At 36.3% G+C, this 22,271-nt stretch overlaps 2 protein-coding genes across 5 annotated transcripts; one reads left to right on the top strand and one right to left on the bottom strand.

Moving 5' to 3' along the window:
• Positions 1-566: 566 nt before the first annotated feature.
• On the bottom strand, positions 567-9,094 carry LOC127495814 (TLC domain-containing protein 4-B-like). 4 transcript variants are annotated; one of them, XM_051863143.1, is made up of 7 exons: positions 8,387-9,094; positions 4,006-4,172; positions 3,833-3,922; positions 3,622-3,680; positions 2,120-2,214; positions 1,968-2,041; positions 567-1,889 (listed from the first exon to the last, which is right to left on the bottom strand). In XM_051863143.1, exons 2-7 carry the CDS (start codon positions 4,158-4,160, stop codon positions 1,571-1,573), a joined length of 792 nt encoding a protein of 263 aa, XP_051719103.1. In that variant the 5' UTR covers positions 4,161-4,172; positions 8,387-9,094; the 3' UTR covers positions 567-1,570. The 4 variants fall into 4 exon arrangements, with proteins under 4 accessions (XP_051719103.1, XP_051719104.1, XP_051719100.1 ...); XM_051863144.1 differs by lacking the exon at positions 8,387-9,094 and adding an exon at positions 7,220-7,320; XM_051863140.1 differs by lacking the exon at positions 8,387-9,094 and adding an exon at positions 5,212-7,175.
• On the top strand, positions 7,549-21,605 carry LOC127495813 (calponin-3-like). The gene is made up of 7 exons (XM_051863139.1): positions 7,549-7,816; positions 17,785-17,906; positions 18,891-18,957; positions 19,094-19,231; positions 19,341-19,457; positions 19,594-19,740; positions 20,573-21,605. Exons 1-7 carry the CDS (start codon positions 7,760-7,762, stop codon positions 20,918-20,920), a joined length of 996 nt encoding a protein of 331 aa, XP_051719099.1. The 5' UTR covers positions 7,549-7,759; the 3' UTR covers positions 20,921-21,605.
• Positions 21,606-22,271: the final 666 nt, after the last annotated feature.

The following is a 22,271-nucleotide window of genomic DNA, read 5'->3' as shown; positions in this document are numbered from 1 at the left end:
TTAGCCCAATTTAGCCTAATTTAAAAATTATAATAATTAATCATTTTAATTATATTATTTTATTCATTGAATATGCTTAACCTAATCATTTTCATCAATGCATTTCAAAACAGCATTAAAAAAAAAAAAAAATAGTTCTTGTTTTTCCATTGGTAAGTTGTGGATCTTGGATTTTTTTTTTTTTTTATCCTATCACTAAAATATTTATTCAGTTAGTCTTTCTGGAGGTTACATCATTATGTCTGTGTGTAGTAACTGATTTTTCGAGTGTTATGAGTGAATCACTGAATCATTTAGTAAACAGATTTGTTTATGACCGAAACAAGTTGCTCTATTTGCTAAAGTTTTAAAAGGCACAGACTTAGTTGAACAAGTCCGTCCCAATGAATGAAAGTGAACAAGAATGATTCGCATACTTAAAAGATTTGCTCATGAACAGATTTGTTCGCAAACAAAACAACATGTGAGCAAAACTGCATGTTTCAAAGTGAATTATCCTTTTTTTTTTTTTTTTGTAATATCTAAAATAACAAAATTGGCAAAATGTACTTGTGTGACCTCATACATTGTATAAAGTGTAAAACTGAGAAGTTTATTTAAATTAAAACATTGTCACACCACAGAAACACACATGTCCAGTCACTTCCATAAGTATTTTTGACATCACAGTATTCATTCAGTTGGAATAGCTCATACACCTTTTTCAAGAATCCTATTGCGTTTTTTTAACTGCATAGGCCTACATAACGGTGAAGTAACCTGAAAAGCCTTTTCTTATTGAAGCTTACATATTATAATTGTCATTATTCCAAATCTAACCCACAAACCACATACTACAAGCAAAAAGCTTATACACTGCTGCATCAAGTTATAGATTTTCAGAAGCACTTATATTATATAACATTGTGTCACCTGATATGTTTTCCATTCCAGACATATAATACTCTCCATACATAGTATTCTCCATATATGCAATAATTATATTAATTATATGCAGACATGCATGGTTTCTTGAGTACAATATCCTGCACTGCTGAGCTGCAAAAGCAGGATCTTTCGCCTATTCATTTAACCCATTTCCACTACATTTATAATGGCCATTATATTTCTCTGCATACCCAACCCTATCCATATTGTAGTAAAAAAGTTGTGTATCGTGGTCTACAGGCACACAGTGTATCTTTGTGGAAGTTCAGATGTGCTGTTGCTTTGTTGATTGCATTCATAAAGGCAAGTTGGTTGATCTTAATAGCAGCTTTATAATAAATAGTGCAACCACAACTATTGTCCTAATTGTACATGTGATCAGTCCCTTGCCTCTTAATCACCTGATTTTTCTTTTTAAACTGAAAGATTGTTTGTGACTTAATTCCTCCAGTTGTGCCCATATTTGAAGATGACATCTTTTAAGTCATTAATACATTGACTGACTTTCTAAGCTCTTGATTTGTCAGCTCAAAACTGAAGTCATGGCATTACAGCAGCATTTGCACTCCAGCATCAGGTTGGACATGATACAAGATGGACAGTTTGTGTGCTGATGTGTTCAGTTTATATTTGTATCTCCACGTCAGTCTGTCTTTCTAGTTTCCATTTCAGTTCCTGCTTTTCTCGACCAGGCTGAGTGAAGGACTTTGAGACATCCACGGATGATTCTGCGCATCCACATGATGTTCATAACATCCAAAGACACACTAGAAATAACCCAGGCACTGCGGCCTCCCAGAGGTAACTTGTAGAAGTCATCTGTGCCAAAGATTGAGTACATATGGCTGTAGTAGCCCGGAATGACTGCGATCCTCACCAAGAAGAATGTAAATGCCATGGTGACACCATTAACCAAACTCGGTCTGGAGAGTTTGTGGTAGCCCAACATGTGAAAAAACCAACTGGAAGAAATTAAAATGATGCAATTAGAAAATTAGGTCCATTTCATGGTTTTATGTCTATTTTTACATATTACTTACCGCTGGTTGACAAAGGGGGTGGAGAATTCTGAGAGCAGACGGAAATTAGCAAAGTAAGGCAATATCCCTTGACTCTACAGAAGAAGGAAAAAAGCACAAAATGACCTTGGGAATCTTGAGGAAGTAACAGATATCAGACCAGACCAACTTACCAGCACATAGTAGTATGCATAGAGAGCAGCAAAATGATGTATGACAAAGTATTTCTCTCCAATTGACTCCCATGAAGTAAACATGAGCAGGAGATCTGAAGAGGAACAGAGCATGTTCTTTGTGAGTGTAACTATCAATTAAAAAGTAGAAACATATTTCCCTTACACCTTGAATACATTAATGTAATCCTAATAATTATTTCCAAAAAATATATTTTTTTAGAGTAAACATTTTTTTTTTTTTTAAATGAATTAAGTGACAAATTAATAATTAAAAAAGTGAAACATTTGTTAAAATATTTTTTCCTAAGAAAAAATAAAAGTGTTTGTTAAATACAGGTTTCTTGCCACTTTTTTCTTTATTATATCAGGACAATTTTTGGACAACAACCCCCTCAAAACTATCAAAATTATTTTAATTCAGAAATTAAAAATGTGCTCATCACTCAAAAAAAAAAAAAAAAAAAAAAAAAAAAAATCCTTTTTTTAAGTTTTATGCAATTTAATTAATAGTAAAATTCCATCAAATTGAATTGAATAATCCTTATGAAATTTCACTAAATTATTGATTAAGGATTGTTCAATTATTCAATTCAATTGTACAAGGATTATTCAATTCAATTTGATGGAATTTATTACTATTAATTTAATTGCATAAATCTTAAAAAAAGGCTTACATTTTGTTTGATTGATTATAGAAGAGGTGTTTTCAATAATCAAATATATATATATATATAAACACATATACAGTCAAACCAAAAATTATTCAGATACTAGATATAATTTTTTTATATATTTTTACTAGTGGGTGCAGGACACTATAGTTCATTTATGTGAGTATAGCAAAATAAAGTAAACTGTGACATATTATACCCAAAAATTCTTCATACAGTGGACTACCAGTAAAATTGATAAAAATTTGGGACCAAAAATTATTCACACTTTGACCTGACCATGTTTTGCTGAAGTGTTATCTGACATAATTAAGATTAATTTTTTCTGACACAGTTTAACTCTGAGATCTTATATTTTATTACCATTTTTTTAAACTATAGTGAATAAACTGTATTAATGAATAAAATGTTCAAGGTGTCTGAATAAATTTTGGTTTGACTGTGTGTGTGTGTGTGTATTTATTTTTTTAAATTTATCTTTTAAAAATACATTCATGAGATAACTGCATATATATAATATATATATATATATATATATATATTATATATATGCAGTTATCTCATGAATGTATTTTTAAAAGATAAATTTAAAAAAATAAATATTTACATTCAAATATTAAAAAGCAATGAAGCATTTTTGTTAAACAATATCAATATTCAATGTTCAAAAAAAAAAAATAGATAAAAGTTTATTCCAAAACATGAATTAAAATTCAGAAATTAAACAATGCTTATCATAGAAGACACATTTAGTGTGTGAACTGCATTTTTAATTTAATTTTGCATAAATTAATAGATATAGCGTCACATCATTAACCCTTCACTCACCTGAAATTAGATAACCTGAGGTAATGGCCACGTTTAGTTTCACCAGTGTGGCGTCTCCCCTGTAATCCCAAATTATAGAGGTTAGATAAGAAATATACTTTAATTCACACTTTTACATTTTGTGAGAGTTCAAGTTCCAGTTCAAGTTCAGACTGTACTGTTTGGTGTTGTGCCACCACATTTGTAATGGACTGCATCTTTAAATCCTCACCAGACTGGGTCTTTCTGGATGAATTCATCAAAGATATATATGTAGAGACAGAAAAGTCCCACAACCAAGGCGTGCACTGTTGAGACGGCCCTTTGAGAAAAAAAATATATCCTTCAACTTTAGTCAAACTCAATATAATGTGCATAATTAAAACAGAGGATAGAATCTGACACCTGGAGTTCCACTCCGTCCTTTGTGTAGGGCTGAGCCTAAGGAAGCCTTTGCAGAGTTGCTGAGACACCCAAGGGCTACCTCTGTGGAACAGCCACTGGAAGCCCAGGAAGCTCCCTGTTACAACCACCAGCACCTGCAGGCTGAGAGGCTCCATGCCTGCTGAGCCCTAGAGAAAGAAAGAGACAGCAGCAAACGTTCAGCAATAACCCTTCCATTGACAAAACCCCCAGTGCAACACATAATAATCACACGCCTCTTTAACAAAACAAAATGTTTCTTACTCCAGACCGGTTCCGATCATAAAAGCCCCAGTCATCACCTGAGCTGCCGCAGTACCTCTCTACTGCCAAATCCCACTGTATACAGAAGCATTTGCATATGTGCTGACACAGCCGCACAGCCATCCAGAGGTCAGCCGACTCCAACACGTCTCAGATTGCTCCATCCGTGATTTATAGAGCCATGCGTGGCTTTTGTGCATTCTGAAATGCCTCCGAGTCCCAGAGATCTCGGCGTCCCGTAAGAAACAGCTGATTGTTTGTTGGGTTTGTGCTGCATACACTAACTTCTATCCTGGCTGAGGGGAGCGTGTACATGTTACTCCGGCTATACATGTCTGCAGTATGGACAGCGATCGAAATGAAACCGCAGGAAATCAATGCGTGTGATCAATGTGGCATTGTTCTGTTCCATTGGGACACGACCACTCCCCTGCTTTGCCCTCGTACCCTTGAAAAAGGCATCAGGCTTCAGTGCTTTTGGTAATTGATAGTAGGAGGAAGTCAAGCCGGCATGACCTTGTCAGATTTGAATTCTACTGATTCTCTCACACGTACATTTAAGCATTTTTCAACTTACAAAAGAACAACATATTCATATATTCATAATAAACAATGCTAGGTTTATTTGATGAATAAGGAAACAAGCTAAAGAGGAGAAATGCAGAGAATATGTGAGTGTGTAAGTTCACTGAACATCTACAGTAGGAGTAAAACAAAAAAGAGCCAAATAATCAGGAAAAAACGCAGTAGGAAATGCTATTTTTATCATTTTCTGTCGGATTCTTCGGCTTAGTCATTCACTTTCTTTTGCAATTCATTTTCTCTTGCAACAACTCTTGCAGTCCTGCATTTTGGTGACTATGGAAACTATGACAATGAAAAAAGAATTAAATAAAGTCAACGTAGTGCTAGGGTCAGACTTACCCTTTCTGTTATGAAAGACCCATGTTGAACTGGCCATGAACACAGCTGGACACGTGGATAAATGCAGGGTTTAGGTGATCTGTAAAGCTCAGGTGTTTGCCTCAGGCATTCACAAGGGAAATTGGTGGAGAGATTGTGAAGAGAATCCAACAGCCTCTCCATTCTCCATATTCACTCAGAAAGTGCTTTCTCTTGTATGCAGTTGTCCAGTGTAATTTTATATCTTTGTATCCCAAATGAACGTCGTTGCAAAGAGGAACCACTAGATGGAGTGAGACATCCTACTTTATTCTCGCCATGATAGCAAACGAGCTTCAGGCAAATGTGTTTGGTAGTCCTGTACGAACAAGGACACTATTGGTGAATGAATGTAGTATATTTAGCAAGGGCAGCCCTGTCATCCTCAATTTCCTGAATCCTCACCCTGAACTTCAGCTTAAACTAGCTCTATTATCAAATTAACCAAACAAAATAAACAGTATCCCTTTTAAAATCACTCCAACTGTAACACTGCAGAGCCTTCTTGTATTTAGAGCTATAATGGAGCAAGTTTAGGGCTGAACGGTTAGTCTTGCCCTGCAACTTCAGGTAATAACGTCCCATCCCCCTCTAAAGCACAGTTGTTGTTGTTTTTGTTGAGTCTGTCTGCATGTTGTGCCTCAGGGATGGAGCGACAAGGCATTCCTGTTTGATGAACCGTTCGCCCCAGAAGAGTTCTGCTCATGGAAAATTAAAGGGATGTTGTGCTTAAATGTGTATTAAAATAGAATAGCCTATTTATTTTTCACTTTATAAGGTGTGGGTTACATAACAGGATAGCGGAAACTAATAGCAAGCCCTGCTGTAGATGCTGAATGAAATAAATACTCAAGACTAAATATCCCTTTTCACGTCTTGTTGAGTGAAATATTCAGGGGTTTTGTGTAACCTGTTGATTTACTGGAAGACTGCAAACATGCATGATAAGGTATTTTAATGGAAAAGAAACTTAAGTAGAGTTTAAACATTTTATCAATTATGACATTTTATCTAATAGTTTCCACTTTTTATGTCATAATTTTGACTTTTTTATGATTTACCAAAGCATTTGTTTTGTCTTACATGGCAGAAATTGCCTTATTTGGCTGATTTAAATGTGATTATAACCCATATGCCAATATTAATGTTAAAGTTTTACTCAGGGTTACCCTCAGTGGTGGGTCTTGTGTTTTTCCTGTCTTGAACAAAGTCTGGGAACAATCACTTACAATGGCAAACACACCTTGTTTTCTGACAGTTTCTTTGTTTCATCACTATAGTGATAGGCTAAACACGAGCCCACTATTCATTAGAATGCAAGTTTTGGCTTGTCCTTAATTAATTGCATGTCTAGAGGCATGATGGTGATGGTACTTTCCATTTTGATTATAAATCAGGGGGCTGAAAACCATTTTGTATGTCTATGACATGGCAATCTTTCATCTTCAGAAGTGATAGACAAGTCAGATGATGATAAATGTAATTATAGCATTAACTTGAATACTGAACCCAAAAATTACCAAGGAGGAATTCAAAAGGTGAGAGAAATCTCTATATCTGGGATTAATTTTTTGTGGAATTGAGTCTTTACTGTTGTTTCCTGGACAACAGTGTCTCCTGATAACAGAGGCTTAGGAAACACATGGTGAGAGGGGGCTGAACTCCACAAGGATGTTCCACATATTATTATTATTTTATTTTATTTTTTTTTAAACAAAATCAAGTCCTTGTCCATCGGATGTTTTTTGTATGTGTTAAACAGCCTAAATATGCAATTGGTAGAAATAAATTCACAATGAAATCGTCTGTTTTTGTCAAATGTATTTTTTGAATACGTTTCTCTATTTTCTTCATTCAAATGTATTATTTGCGCTACATATAATTAATTTGTATTTATGGGTAATTATGTTTTAATATTTCAAATTTTGAAGCAATAAATAATAATAATAGTAATAAAACATACTAGGGAGAAGGCTTACGTTATGAATACCTATTAATAGAGTCTGCTGGTAACCTTCTTGTAACGTCCACGGCTGCGTTTCCAAAACAAAGCATCGTTAGCCTAAGTATATGGTAAAACCTTTGCTCACGATGCTTTTGAGAAACGCAGCCCACTGATTGCGTCCAGGACTCAACCTAATTAATATTCATAAGCTAAACTTCCACTGTAGCCATTTCACTAGCGCCACAAACTAACGTTTGCATTTCAGCCAATCAGGAAGATACACTGTGTTGTGTCACGCAAACTGATTAATATTCATAACCCAAGCCTTCACCATAGTAGATTTCGTAAATTCGCTCGAGCTCAGCAGACCTTCTGCTCTTCTTTAATTACTTTGCTGAACAGAGAGAGTTTAGTGCATCCGCTCAGCTGGGGCAAATCGGCAGTCATCTTTGACTAGCCTAAACTCACGTATTTGTTGCTTTTTAAGTTGTGCAAAGGATCTTTTCTCGAACAAGGGGGGCTAAGTAAGAAATCGAGAGATTTCTGATAATTTCTTTGGTGTAAATCGACGTGAAATAAAAGACAATGACTCAGTTCAACAAGGGCCCTGCATATGGTTTATCAGCCGAAGTGAGAAGTAAGGTAAGGTTTGAATGATTTTTTTTTTTTTAACAGTGTAACTTTACTTTAACGTTAGCTGATCGATTGTTTTTAATCTTCTTTTGCATTGCAAATGTTTATAGCCTATGTGTGAAAGTGTAACTGTCTCAAATCAAAACTGCCTACCTAGACAGCTTTTCACAGACATGTTCAGAATAAAAAATGTCGTATATAATATAGTTCCAAACGTGCTTTGGATGGCCAAAGGCGCAGTCTCTGTAGGTTTTGAGAGAAAGTCATTGTGTTTCCTTTTCACCTGATTCCTTTGATTTGTTAGTTCTGAGATTCTGGTTTTAGGGTCGTTGCAATCTTTGTTTTACTACTAATTTGAGTTTTTTTGTTTATAAAACACGAATCCTAATATTTCTGTAGGTAGAAAGTAAAAAAAAAAAAAATCTGTGTTTCATGTTGCAGCAACCTCCTTTTTTAATGAATGAAACTTTTTTTTTTTTTTTTTTTTTTTTACGCACGCGACGTGTTTTGCTTCACTCGCCATGTTGAGATGCTGTTTGACTCAAAACTTGACATTTTATCAGTGCAAATGATGTTTACCGTGTTTTATTCTGGTTGGTAAAGCTTGCCTGCAGCCTGATGTGTTGGTGGGTCATGGGGTCTTTTGTTGAGTTCTGGGTGGAGCTCCAGTTTGAGAGAAAGAAACGAGGCTGCCGCTTTCTGTAGCCTACAAAACTCAAAAACACAAATACAACCAATTAACTGACATTATCGGTCCAAATAAGCGACAATGTGTGTATAATAAAGGTTTAGTGAGATTAGCAATGTCATTTCTGCTGGTTTGTGTGGAAATCTCTTATGGAAACTTCGAGGTTAGGTCGAGGTGATGCGCGTGCAGCATCTCTATGATTTTTAAAACGTAGTTTGCTTTCGTTTTCAATGACCGGATATTTAGCAGTATGGCTTAATTTCACTTTTGTAGTTAAAATAGTTATAGTCCCTTCTTTGGAAATATTTAGTTGTTAGATAGCCTGTTTGAGTTGTACATACACATGTTTTTTTTTTTTTTTTCCCCCTCTTCCAGGAAAGGTGGTTAAAAGCGTCACACTAAATCACACTGTGGCTTTTCTGCAAAGTTGCCCAGCGACTGGTGTTTTTAAATGATTATTTCTTTGTTTCTGCATTCTGCTGTGTGCATTAAACTGCACATAAATGTAGCACAAAATGTTATTTATTGTATTTATTTCATCAAACATATAGTTAAGTAGCTAGACCATTGCTCCTAACTATTGTTTTTTTTAAATTATTATTATTATTATTATTATTATTATTATTATTATTATTATTTATTACGTCCCAAATGCTTATTTTACTTTATTGCAAAATGACCTACGCTAATCACGGTCCACCTGGGATTAACTTTCTTGCTCAAGCGATCAATTCCACATTCACACACCTGGGCTTGAACCTGCAGCCTTTTTGTTAGCAGCTAAGACCTTTAACCATTAGGTTACAGTCTTCCTCATTGTCTTAATTGCTTATCACATTTGAAGATCTCACAGAAAATTTTTTTTTTTTTTTTTTTTCAAATCTGGAGGTGGTTTGAAATGCGATTCCAAACTGATTTTTACAGATGCGTCTCAGTCTGGACGCTCTGGCCACTCAAATCGAATTTCAAATTGTCTTGTGTGTCACTCTTAACACGACAGCGACACAACGAAACGGAAACACTGCACCCCTCACTGCACAGCGAAGTCGACCATGACTACAGCACGGAACATCACAATATATACCAGTTCTGCACCGCGACTCAAGGCGCTTATAGAGTGGTGCAGGTATGAGGTCACTTTGTAGGTTAGCATCACACTGTTTCCCTCAACAAAAACCCAATGGCTTTTGGATTATCACCAAAAAAAAAAAAAAAAAAAAAAACAAGCTCTGTGATTAACAACTTTTTGATACTACACCACGGTGATGGTCCCACATCTTCAACGTCACCATCACCAAGCTTCCGACAACTTTCTGAAAAATGTTTTCTAAAAAACATTTTCCCGAAAGTATGAGTTAGAATAGTTTATAATAGAACAATTATAAGCATAACGAGGCTGTAAAAGCAGACTGAGCTTACCTTTTCGGCGTGATGATGTTTAATCTCCCCGACTGACTCTAGTCCTGTTTAGCCACTTGTTAGCAACCGCCTTTTTCAAGACACGTAACAGCTTAAAAAAATCACGAGTGGGGTAATACTGGTGTATTTTGTTGTAGAATGAAACGTGTATCTTGTATCAAGTATCTTGAGCTTGTGTTAACCACAAACCTTATTTCAGTCATTTAACCAAAAACCCATTGACTTTGGGACGATGGAACCAGAGGTGCTAAAATGCTAACTCATTTCTGTGTTTTGGCTTACAAATTTAGCAACACTCTATTTGGAGAGTGAGATGATACGCTTCCATTTTTCCTGCATCCATTTTGAAAGCCTCATCACGTAATTGGGTACGCCTCGCCTACGTTGTTACACAAACCATGCAGATTAAGCAACCCATGCAAATAGGTTGGTTATGTCTCGACACACAAATCTTATTTGATCAGTAGTGTGGACAGTCTGCCTGAAAAGATCTGATTTGTCAAAAGATCTGATTTGCCTGCAGTCTGAACATAGCCTTACTTGAAATTATTTCTAAATATGCAGAATATATAATATATAATCAATGTGAGAATGTGAGAAGAGACTGGAATGATACGATACATTAGATTAGTCAAGTCAACTTTATTTATATAATCGCTTTTTACAATGCAGATTGTGTCAAAGCAGCTTTACAGTGATAACTAGTATATAATTTTTGGCTGCACAGCAGCTCTTAAAGAAAATGTTGTCATTGTCCAGCTTAAGTAAAATCAGTATTGATTCATTCGGTTGTAAAAATCAATAATTAGTTCATTTATCAATATATCAGCACTGGAGAAAACAGTGATGTCATCGTCCAGCTCAGTTCTGTTCGCATACAATGGTGTCAATGCAGGCAGATCAAAAACATTGTTGAATATCAAGTGTCCCCAACTAAACAAGCCAAAGGCGACAGCGGCAAGGAACTCCATCAGGTGACATCAGATGACAAACAGGTGATAAAAATGGAGAAAAAAAAAACCTTGGGAGAAACCAGGCTCAGTCGGGGGGGCCAGTTCTCCTCTGGCCAACAGCGAACAGCGCATGATTATGATTCAGGCAGTGTTACAGGTCATAAGTCTGATTGGGATTGCGACAGTCAAAATATTTGGTACAGTTCCATCTAGTTGAAGATCGTATTCATCACGCCGGTATGGGACGGCTTGTTGAGGGTCTGTGCACGATTACACTACCGTATAAAAGTTTAGGGTCAGTAAAAAGGGGTTGTTTTTTTTTTAAAGTCTTTTAAGGCACAGATATACTTCAAGCAAAATCGAAGAACAACTGGTGTGACATCATTTAGGACAAAATCAGGCCAAACAAAGTTTGTTTTGGGAGTTTGAAACAGCTTGCTGAAGTGAACTTTCCAGAAAAATTTGCTCCAGCTGGTATAAACACCTTCGAGCTAGCATTGATTCATGGCGATTATGTAATAGGCAGGCTCTTTCTTCTTTGACCTGGTAATCTTCTCTGGTTCTTTTCTTCTGTTCAGTCCATCGAGGTCAGACTTCTGCGAGTAAAAACATGAATACACTGGAGAAATGCTTTATAGTAGAAAATGAAGTTGTAATTCTAATTGAAAGAGACACTGACACTTTCATGTTCAGTATTGTAAAGCTGCTTGCTTTTAAGCAATACATTACGTGAAGTGGTATATAAATGTGACGTGATTTGACTGGAGTGCTGAATTGCAGAGCTTGTGCAAACGTCCTCATCGCTATGATCAGATGCTTTCTTAACTGCTGTTTTCTCACTGCTATCATTTTTGTTGTGTGTTTTTGTTGTTGAACGGAAAGTGCACAGCATATATTTAAATAGTAATCTAAACGCCACTCCCAGCAGTTCTGGTGGACACGCATTTTGAATTTTTTACCCCCAAGCGAAAAACGTGAGTGTATTGTGGTCTTTATGCTCACCAAGCCAGCATTTATTTCATCAAATGCAGTAAAAGCAGTACTATTGTGAAATATTATAACAATTGTTTTCTGTTTAAATATATTTTAAAACCTAATTAATTCTTGTGATAGCAAAGCTGAAATTTCAGCATCATTACTCCAGTCTTCAGTGTCACATGATCCTTTCGAAATCATTCTAATATGATGATTTGCTGCTCAAGAAACATTTCTTATCAGTGTTGAAATCAGTTGTGCTGCTTAATATTTGAGGATTTTTTTTTTTTTTTTTTGAATCAAAAGAGCAGCATTTATTTGAAAAGTCTTGTAAAATCATAAGTGTCTTTACTGTCTCATTTAATCAGTTTGATGCATCTTTAGTTTAGCTTATTAAAACTAATTTATTTTTACAAAAAAAAAAAAAAAAAAAAAAATCTAACTTACTGACTCTAAACTCTTGACTGGTACTGTAGGAAATTGCCCTGGGCCAAAAATGATAGTTTAGAGTCATTATACAAAATGTGTGGCTCATATGTAAATGTGTAGTAGACTGTTCTCTCTAGAGTCATTGTGGGCCAGGTTTTTAATATGTAGTGGACTAATGGTCATATGAACCAATTGTTATGCAAACACATCTTGTAGTCCATATATACATCACAGACCTTGCTGCCCACATTATTTAGTTTGCTAGACATTTCCAGAGCAACAAAGTGAATAATTGATCAGCAGAAACAGCTGTGCTGTTCACCAAGGTCTCTCACAGCATTAGATCTTTGTTAAAGCTCTTCCCTCCAGCAAATCTATAACTGCATTTTAAGCAGGATCCTTTCCCTCTGTGTATCTGTGACTGAATTCCTCAAGTACTTCCTGCAAGTGTTTCTTTTTATTATTCTCAGTTTCTGCCCCCCACATGATGGGTTTTGTCCATGAGGCCAGCAGAACTCCAAACATGTTCTCACAGGGCCAAATACAGATGTTCTCCCTGTTTTCTCTGTCTTCAGGAAGTTCACTCTCTGCTCTGGGTTGAGGAGCTCTGTCTAGAGACATGTATCAATGCTCTCCTACATTTTTTTTTTTCCCCTTAAATGCTCTAGTACACACTAGGAACACAAGCTCTATTGTGTGGAAAATGGCAAGTGGTCAGCTGTATGTGAAGACACTACTGATGTCCTAGTTGCAGAGAGGTATAAAACACCCTGAGATGATATGAGAAGGATTCAGAGGGAGATCTTGTTGCTGCCTTTAGCTGCTGCATGTGTTATTTGAACCCTCTTTTGGGCCTCCATTTATTGCTGGCTCTTTATATCATAGGGACTTTTTCAAGTTGGGTAGAAAGATCAGTTGTGTTTTTTCGGCGAATGCCCTCTGCAAGGCCTGAATGCTTGATTACTGCTGCTTTAGTAGTAAGTTTTCTCCCATTGTAACGTTGCTGGTTCCTGGATCCTCTGAACTCTCTTTGAGTTGAGAAGATATTTTTACTGGGGATTCACCAGCATTAAACATCTGGTCAATACCGATAATTATTGTCATGTTATGGACAAAATTTCACAACATTTTGTCTAAAGAAATGGAAAAATAATATGCCAAAAACGAAAACCAGTGGTTTTAAATGTACACCAAGTGAACTTAGGCATCACAATTAAAATGTACAGTGCAATGCAAGATGAATTTGAGATTTTCTTAAGATTGCATTACAACAGTGATATTAAATTTATTAGTGTTTTAAAACTAGTGTTAGATGAAGCAAAAGTAATCTAAATGAAAAATAGGGGAAATGAGCATGATTAATTATTCAATATTGACTAAAACTTAAAAAGGCTGATATTGGCCGATAACTGATATGCAAACTAATTTTTATATGCAAAAGTAACTTGATTTGCCATTTTTTACACCATCATAAATTGCTTTTAATGCAACAATCAGAAGTTATAAAAAATTAAATTGAATAGCAGATAATTCACACAGAGGATATTTGGAAATCACTTTATTGTAGATAGATTGGAGAAAGAAAAAAAAAAAAGTGTTTGGGACTGCTGTGAAAAGCAACATGTATATGCACTAAGGGAGTAGCAAAATATTGTCACAAGATATCGCAATACCAAAATGCAACAATGTCGTTTCGTGGATAGCGACAATCTGTATTGTGTATAGTTTACCCAAAATGAGAATTACCGTGTGAGGGGGAAAAAAATTCAAGTTTACAGAGTTTTACTGTCAGTACTACATTAAAGTACTACTATATATAATGTTGATTTGTAATGTATAATAATTCAATGAGGGGAAATTTGTGAGTCCTGATAATGCCAAATGTCTTATGTTACCAGTAAAAAGTGGCCTACATTAGTTTAAATATATCTAGTCAGTGAGAGAGTGCAAATATATTCATCTAAAATAAATTATTCTGGTGTCACTATTGTGTTACCAGCACCAAGTTCAAGCCTATTAATTTCCAGTCCCAATATAATACCAAATTTAGCATTTTAATCAACAGGACATTTTTTGTTATCCTTTCACTATATGTCTTGCAGTATCGCAATAGTATTGTATCGTGAGTTCAATATCGTGATATGTATCGAATCGTGACATGAGGGTATCGTTACACCCCTAATATGCACAGGATGTTTGTCAGCTCTCTCAGGCGTAGGTGTGTTGTGAATTGAGGTTGGGGGAAACGAGGTTTTTCAGCTTTATCCTGCTCTGATGAGGGTTTTTTCAGTGTTTGTTTGTGTTTGTTTTAGTGTTGAAGGATGTCCACATTGTTAACCTTGACAAACACCTCAGGCATTGTGTGATAGGTGATGATTATCTCTCTTTCTTGTGTTTAAGGAGACTTTACAATAACACTTTAATAATGGAGTATAAATGGTCTCATGCTTGTCATCCGTCTGTCATTCATTCAGACCAACAGGAGACATTAAAGTATGATGGCTGCTGTACTCATTGTGACGCATGGAAGGTCCTCTGTTTGACTTGCTGTTTTCATCACAGACCCATTTCCTGTTGTCCTATTGCTGAGAGACAGCTGAAGTAACGCAGTTTACACCTGGTATTAAGATGTGTTTTGGCCGTTCGGATCACAAGTAGACAAAGGAGACACATACCCGTTTACACCTTGTATTTAATCTGTCTCTTTTTGTCCACGTTCAACCACTTCTGTCCTGATTTCTTTGAGGAGAGGGTCTATGGGCGGGTAAATATATGGGCTTTTTCAGATCTTTCGATCTAATGGACAAAATAAGCTTGCACAATTTACATATGAATGAGCCCGGAGACAACAGAAAAACATACGGAGAGCATCAGCTTTTGTTTTTGCTCTGATAGCCGTAAGACGACGCCTAACGCTCTGAGTGCAGGTTAGAAATCAGGAACGGCGCGAGAACATTGTGCTTGGTACGTTTTTTTTATTTTTTTTTATCTTCAAGCCAAACTTAGGTCTCCAGCCTACAAAGTTTAAATCCCGTCTGGCTAGCGTGCTTCCCATAATGTTTACACATTAGGTCAGTAGATGGTGAGTAGGCTGTCTTTTGTGGCTGTTTGAACACATTCGACCACATGAGCATCTACACTACGAAAGCAATCCGGTCAAATGTGTTTTCATCTACCTCTGGAAGGGGTAGAAAGTGGACAAGCTCAAAATGTTTTAGACCCCATTTACACCTATATTTAGTGTCGTCCACCTGTGATCTGATCATCCAAAACGCATCTTAATGCCAGGTGTAAACGGCCTAAAAGAGATCTCAACAGGATATAGAGCGCAACAGTTCTGTTCCCAAAGTGAAAATCCCTTTCATTTTCTTTTTAGAGGTAATGATTTTGAGTGAGAATGAAATATTTTAGGACAGACCTGCCATGAGCTTTGAGGTTTTGTTAAATGCATGTCAGGGTTATTTTTCTATATTTCTTAAAATTGGATTTAATTGCTGAAATCCCAGTCAACAACTACATTGGAAATCTAAAATATTTAACTTAATTTATTTTTTATCAATTATTGTATGATTATTTATTTAAAACAATGATTAAGTTAGAGTTCTGCAGTAACATATATTATTTTTATCCTTTTTTTTTTTTTTTAAATGTTCTTTTTGCCTTAAGTTTGTGTTGTGGTTCATCTTTGATTGGTTTGGTGGTTCATTGTTTTGAACTGTTTATTGAAGAATTGTTTAAGATGCCTGTGGAGAAAATGAATGGGGGAAAATACTTCTTGAACCAAGGGGGCGGTCAATATTATGCTCTATTTGTCCTCTCATAATGAAGAACTTCTAAAAGGAAAGGACAAAGTCTTATGCCTTTTGAAAGTGTCTTTTTTATATTAATGTTAAGGCCTTAAATTGTTATACAAAGGGAAGGGAAGGTTTTTCATTTGCTATACATTTCTTAAAGGGGACAGAAGAATTGTTCGTAAAAGCAGACATGTTTTATCTTGTCACCTCTTTGGAACTTTATTCAGTTGAAGTTTGGTTGGAGTATGATGGAATATGTTTTACAACTCATTTACAATTGATTTTCAAGACCAGACCAGTTGAAAGCTATTAAAGAACCTTAAAGTGACAATGAAAGGAAGGACTACTTCTCAAACATAAAGTTACTTGATTAAATTATGATACAAAACTTGTCCATAATTTAACCTGTTAACTGTCACCCCCTTTTTTTGAGCATAGATCTGAACTTAAAAGTTTGTAATTCATGAATGCATTGGAATACAGACTTAAGGTTGGTCTTGAAATCATCATTCCGATGGATGAATCCAAACATAGTGTTTACATGAATACTAAATAAAGTGATGATAAAGCTCTTCAAATTGGATTTAATCTTTTGACATGGGCACACTTCATGAATATACAGAGTTTCTTGCTGCTGTTGCATACTAACCATCCTCCTTTGTTTTTAAAAATCAGACTTAATATATATATTTGGGGTCCTAATTTGGAGACAGACGAGCACATGAAGCTTTGTTTGTGCCATTATGATTAAATCAAGCAGTAAAAATGCCCATTACCGGCCATGAGAGTCCGAAGAAAGCACTTGTGGGACAGCATTGTCCTGCACCACTTCACAGACGATGAGTGGAAAGAGAATTTTAGATTGACACGACAGTCATTTAATATATTCAACAACATCAGCTTGTTGCGTGCGTCATACGTCATTACGCCATTTCTACATCATTGTATATGCGCAAGACTATCCAGTTTCGGTTTTCAATCCGTTCAGGTGTTTACATGTCCTATCAAATGGATTAGAAAAGGTTTATCCCACCCCTCTCAAGCCGATTTAAATTTCAATCCGTTTGGGCATTTTTATTCAAATTGAGGTGTTTGCAGTACATGGAGCATTTTCATTCAGATTGGACTTTTAAACCGATTGTAATCATACAATGCTCATGTAAACGCACCTACTGACAGTTAACAAGCTAATCTATATAGTCTATAGTCTAATCTATGTAAGTCTATATAGTGTTTTTTTTGTAGGCAAGATAAGCCCTTTCAATATTTTTCTGTTTGCTGAATAGCAGTAATAGTGTCTGACAGGCATCTGGAGCTGCTCCTAAAGCCAGAGTTCACAGATGGGGCAACACTCTGTAATTTCCTGTCCATCTTACTGCACTTGGCTCCAGTCCTGCACAAACCACCCAGAGATGAAGGCGAGACAGTTTTCCAAAACTAACCTTAAAACATGATGGCACCTGCACGCTCAAACTCTTTGTTTTGGAAGTTTGAGTTCATGAATTGAAACTGTGCAAAAGTTTCCATGTGAGTTTCATACACGTGTTCTCAGTTCCAGTTATTTAGGTTCATTTTGGAAAGTGTCTGTTGCTACCTTACCTTATATTGGCACCATATCAGTTGGAATGAACGTCTCTTTGTATGGCAGGCCTTGGATTACATATGGAGAAACTGTTTAAGGAAGCAAGAGTTTTCAGTCTCTCTCTATGGTCCCTGTAGATCGCTCAGAAGTACGACCTGCAGAAGGAGGAGGAGCTGAGGTACTGGATTGAGGATGTAACGGGCATGCCAATCGGAGAAAACTTCCAGATGGGATTGAAGGATGGTGTCATACTGTGCGAGTGAGTCTATGAGCATGATAGAAACCATCATGCGCATTTCAGTTTGATTAGGAACTCAAAACATTGGAGCACAGTGTTTGTTTGGCTCTAAACAATGACGCTCAGCCCACCTGTAACCTTTTGTCTTGTTTATTGTAACCCTATAATATACCAATTTATGAGGTGGTTATAATATTCAGGCTTGAGACAGAAAAACAAAAAAGTTGTGCCAAGCTGAAACCATGTGTTCATATGATAACCACCTGTCTGGCATCTACACACTTTTTTTGTTTGATGCTGCCCCAAAGAAAACTTTCCAGAACGTTCCTTATTTTAATGAAGAAACGTTCTGTCAAATGTTATCTTGGTATAAAAAAAATGTCTCTTATGCTCACAAAGGCAGCATTTATTTGATCAAAAATACAGTTTAAAACGGTAATATTGTGGAATATTTTAAATGTAAATTTTCTATTTTAATATATTTTAAAATGTAATGTATTCCTGTTGTCAAAGCTGAATTTTCAGCAGCATTACTCCGGTCTTCAGTATCGCATGATCATTCAGAAATCCTTCTAATATGCTGATTTGAAAGAAGGACAGCTGTGTTACAAATGCTGTCAGTTTGTCTTTTTGTATTAAAGAGTTTCATAAATGTACTTTACACCTTACTTGTGAAAACCGTACCAAAGTGAATAAAAAAAAGTGTTAAACAGTCATGCTGCTTAATATTTTTGTGGAAACCGTGATACATTTTTTTTTTTTTTTTTTTTTTTCCCAGGATTCTTTGATGAATAGAAAGTTCAAAAGATTAGCTTTCATTTGAAATGGAAATCTTTTATAACATTATAAGTTTTTTACTGTTTGATCAATGTAATGTCTTTGCTGAAAAGTATTACTTTTCTTTAAAAAAAAAAAAAAACAAAAAAAAGTCACTGACCTTGATAATAAATCAGACCATGTAAATTGAATGTCTCCTAGAAGATGTAATATTTGTCTTTCTCTTAGGCTTATTAATAAACTTCAGCCAGGATCCATTAAGAAAATCAACCACTCCAAACTTAACTGGCACAAGGTGAGGGAAAACTGTTTATGTATAGCAGCATTGTTTCAATGTTATTATATGGATTTTTCTTCTCGTTTCAAGTCGGTTTTATTATTAATGTAAAAATATGATCGCAAAGTCACTTTTCTTATTCTTTTCACTGAAGCTTGAGAACCTGGGCAACTTCATCAAAGCCATTCTTGCGTATGGCCTGAAGCCTAACGACATCTTTGAAGCCAATGATCTATTCGAGAATGGGAACATGACTCAAGTTCAGACCACACTTCTTGCCCTGGCCAGCATGGTGAGTTTTGTGCAAAATATCTTGGATGGAGATGATGAAAGAAGGTTTTATTCTCTCTGACAACAGTTTGGATTCAGAGTTGCTGGTATAATGCCTCTTTCATTTAAAGGCAAAAACCAAAGGTATGGACACAAAAGTCGACATTGGTGTAAAGTATGCGGACAAGCAGACCCGTAACTTTGATGATGAGAAAATGAAGGCTGGTCAATGTGTGATTGGACTGCAGGTGTGACTTCAGTTGGTTCATATCTTTTGTGGCTTTGGGAAACCTTTTAAAACTTTTTTTTTTTTTTTTTTTTTTTTTCCCCCCCTTAGTCATGTTTTGTATGTTTATATACATCATTTATTTTCTCAATGGCTAGATGGGGACAAATAAATGTGCTAGTCAGGCTGGAATGACCGCTTATGGCACCAGGAGACATCTGTATGACCCAAAGACTCAAGCAGACAAGCCTTTTGACCAAACCACAATCAGCCTGCAGATGGGAACTAATAAAGGAGCAAGCCAGGTGAGTGTGAGTCCCTAAAGGGATAGTTCTCCCAAAAATGGAAAATTCTGTCATTTACTCATCTTTGAAACAGAAATGAAGGCATTTGCAAAGAAACTTGCATATAAAGACTTGCAGAATTCAGCTCTAACCTGCCTCCAACATACTCGTTTCTACTGATCATGAAGACTTGATTAGCTAGTTCAGATGTGTTTAATTGGGGTTTGGAACTAAACCCTTCCTGACTGTGGCCCTCCGGGAGCAGGATTGGACACCCCTGCCTTAAAGTCAGCATGAAACGGAAGTTGCAATAATCTTTTCTTCTAGGAATACACCGATATTTTGGCCGATACTGATAACCAATAATTCTTTATATTTGAAAGCCAATAACCAATATATTGGCAGATAAATCTAGATTGAAATTTTTATATAACTGAGCCTGATTACAAAAAATCGTGCATCCCTATTTTCTTCCTTATTGTGAAGTATATCCAAGTGAAACTGTTTCTTGAACAAGAAAAAAATGTAGGACAGGACTTGATTTTGCCCATCGGGAATTGATTGTTTGGATGGTTGTGGTTGTGGATCTCATGTGAGTGACAGGTTGTCCCGCCCTTGCATCGAAAAACACATCATTAGAAAAGAGATGTCACTGCAAGAGGGAGGGGAAGTTATTTTGATTAAAGATTACACTTGAATTAAAAAAAATAATGTGCATGGATAAATCCTTTGTAATAAATACTTATATTTATAATTATTAAAAAAAAAAAATTGCCAATTTTGAGACATCTAGGAGTTAGGTGTCCAAGTCAATCTTTAGTTTTCATTTTATTCACCCTTTCTTCTCTTTCAGGCTGGCATGTCGGCCCCCGGCACCAGGAGGGATATTTTCGACCAGAAAGTGGCTGTCCAGCCTCTGGACAACTCCACAATCTCGCTGCAAATGGGCACCAACAAGGTGGCCTCTCAGAAGGGCATGAGCGTGTACGGGCTGGGCAGGCAGGTGTACGATCCCAAATACTGCGCCTCCCCCACTGAGCCCACCATCCACAGCAATGGCAGCCAGGGCACCGGCACCAATGGCTCCGAGATCAGCGACAGCGACTACCAGGCTGAATACCAAGGGGAATATCCGGATGAGTACCAGGCAGACTACCACAATGAATACAGAGCCCACTATGACCATGGGATTGACTATTAAACTGCAGGCGTACAGCACAGATGATTATTTTTGGAATCCTTTCATCAACAGAGCGAGGTTTTTTTTCCCTCGCTGGCCTTTTTTATATGACAAGAAACAGATGTTAAGAGGAGTGTTTTTATATCATCATTCCTCTATTGATTAAACAGTATTTTATTAGGTAGGTAGACAATAGACTATAGTTTTAAAGTTTGGTCCTTTTAAAAGTTGAGATGGGTTAGAGGAGAAATGAAAGTATTCGTCAAATGTCATTCATGACACATTAACCACAATCTGTATCCCTAGATTTAAACTCATTTTGAGCATCATTTGGTTTAGCATTGTCATTTCTAGCATTTATTGGATGCAGATTTCATCAAGTTTTCAGACTGACAGCAGTGCAAAAAAAGACATCCAGAAAGATGAAATGGTTTCCAGGCCAATTTAAGCATTGTGGCTTTTTAAGAGTGTTTTTTTTTTTTTTTTTTTTTTACTTCTTGACTTTAATTCATTTGACCAAACAACACATTGCTAAATTGTGCCATAGGCCCTTGTATATGTTTAGACCAAACCATATGTTCTTTTACGCTTCCCCCACTTCCCAATCTTGTATTTATTGCCAGTAATACTCAATAGAGACCACAGTCCTGTTGAATGGCTCTTGTTTTGTTTTTTAAATAAATAAAGTTTTTAATTTTCCAGTCAAGTATGTCGTCATTCTGGTTAAATGAAAACTTTTTGGGTTTCTCAATAGGTTTTGTCACATGTTTCTGTCTTTATTTTTATGATTGATTGGATGGATGGAAAAATATTCAGATGAAACCCATCATTTTGTGATGAACTCAACCACAGAATCTTAATATCTTTGCTGAATCATTCTGGAAATGATGAGCCCTTGCGCTTGGACGAGCGGTCATGAGCGAGTGTGAATGCTGCCTTGTGTCACCGAGAGCTGTAGAGTAAGAATCTCTGATCCCAGAGCAGTAGTGAGGCTTGAAGCACAAGGACTGGCGGTATAAAGGGTTCATGAGAAAAGCACCAAACCCCCACCTCTTCCCGCAAACACCCTGACGGGGAATAATCCCTGCTTTGTGTGCCTTTGGAATTTGGCTCTGATAATGCAGCACTCAATTAGACAGTCTGACAGAACAGCACAGGTTTCCCCTAGCAACATTCCCTTTGTATCAAATGTGACTGTATAAGCAGCCCGAAAGCTTCTACCTGCTTTGGGAAGAGCTTGGGTATAACAAAGTTAGTAGTTTTCCAAGTGTGTTCTGGTGGGAATTCCAAGTGTGTTTGGGATGGTTCTGTCCAAAAATGAAAATTGTCATTTACTCACCCTGTGGTTGTTCCAAACCTCTGTGACTTGCTT

This window comes from Ctenopharyngodon idella, chromosome 15 (genome assembly GCF_019924925.1).
Source record: "Ctenopharyngodon idella isolate HZGC_01 chromosome 15, HZGC01, whole genome shotgun sequence".
Taxonomy (NCBI): Eukaryota; Metazoa; Chordata; class Actinopteri; order Cypriniformes; family Xenocyprididae; genus Ctenopharyngodon; species Ctenopharyngodon idella.
Note: the sequence above shows the minus strand (reverse complement) of the source record. Positions and strands in the feature narration are given on the sequence as shown.

Coding starts and splice junctions, on each gene's coding strand:
- LOC127495814 (XM_051863140.1), bottom strand. CDS start 5,373: ATGGAGAGGCTGTTGGATTCTCTTCACAATCTCTCCACCAATTTCCCT. Junction 3,681..3,832: donor ATCCAGAAAGACCCAGTCTG/GTGAGGATTTAA, acceptor TTGGGATTACAG/GGGAGACGCCACACTGGTGA. Junction 2,042..2,119: donor ATGCATACTACTATGTGCTG/GTAAGTTGGTCT, acceptor CTTCTTCTGTAG/AGTCAAGGGATATTGCCTTA.
- LOC127495813 (XM_051863139.1), top strand. CDS start 7,760: ATGACTCAGTTCAACAAGGGCCCTGCATATGGTTTATCAGCCGAAGTG. Junction 7,817..17,784: donor CAGCCGAAGTGAGAAGTAAG/GTAAGGTTTGAA, acceptor TGGTCCCTGTAG/ATCGCTCAGAAGTACGACCT. Junction 17,907..18,890: donor GATGGTGTCATACTGTGCGA/GTGAGTCTATGA, acceptor TCTTTCTCTTAG/GCTTATTAATAAACTTCAGC.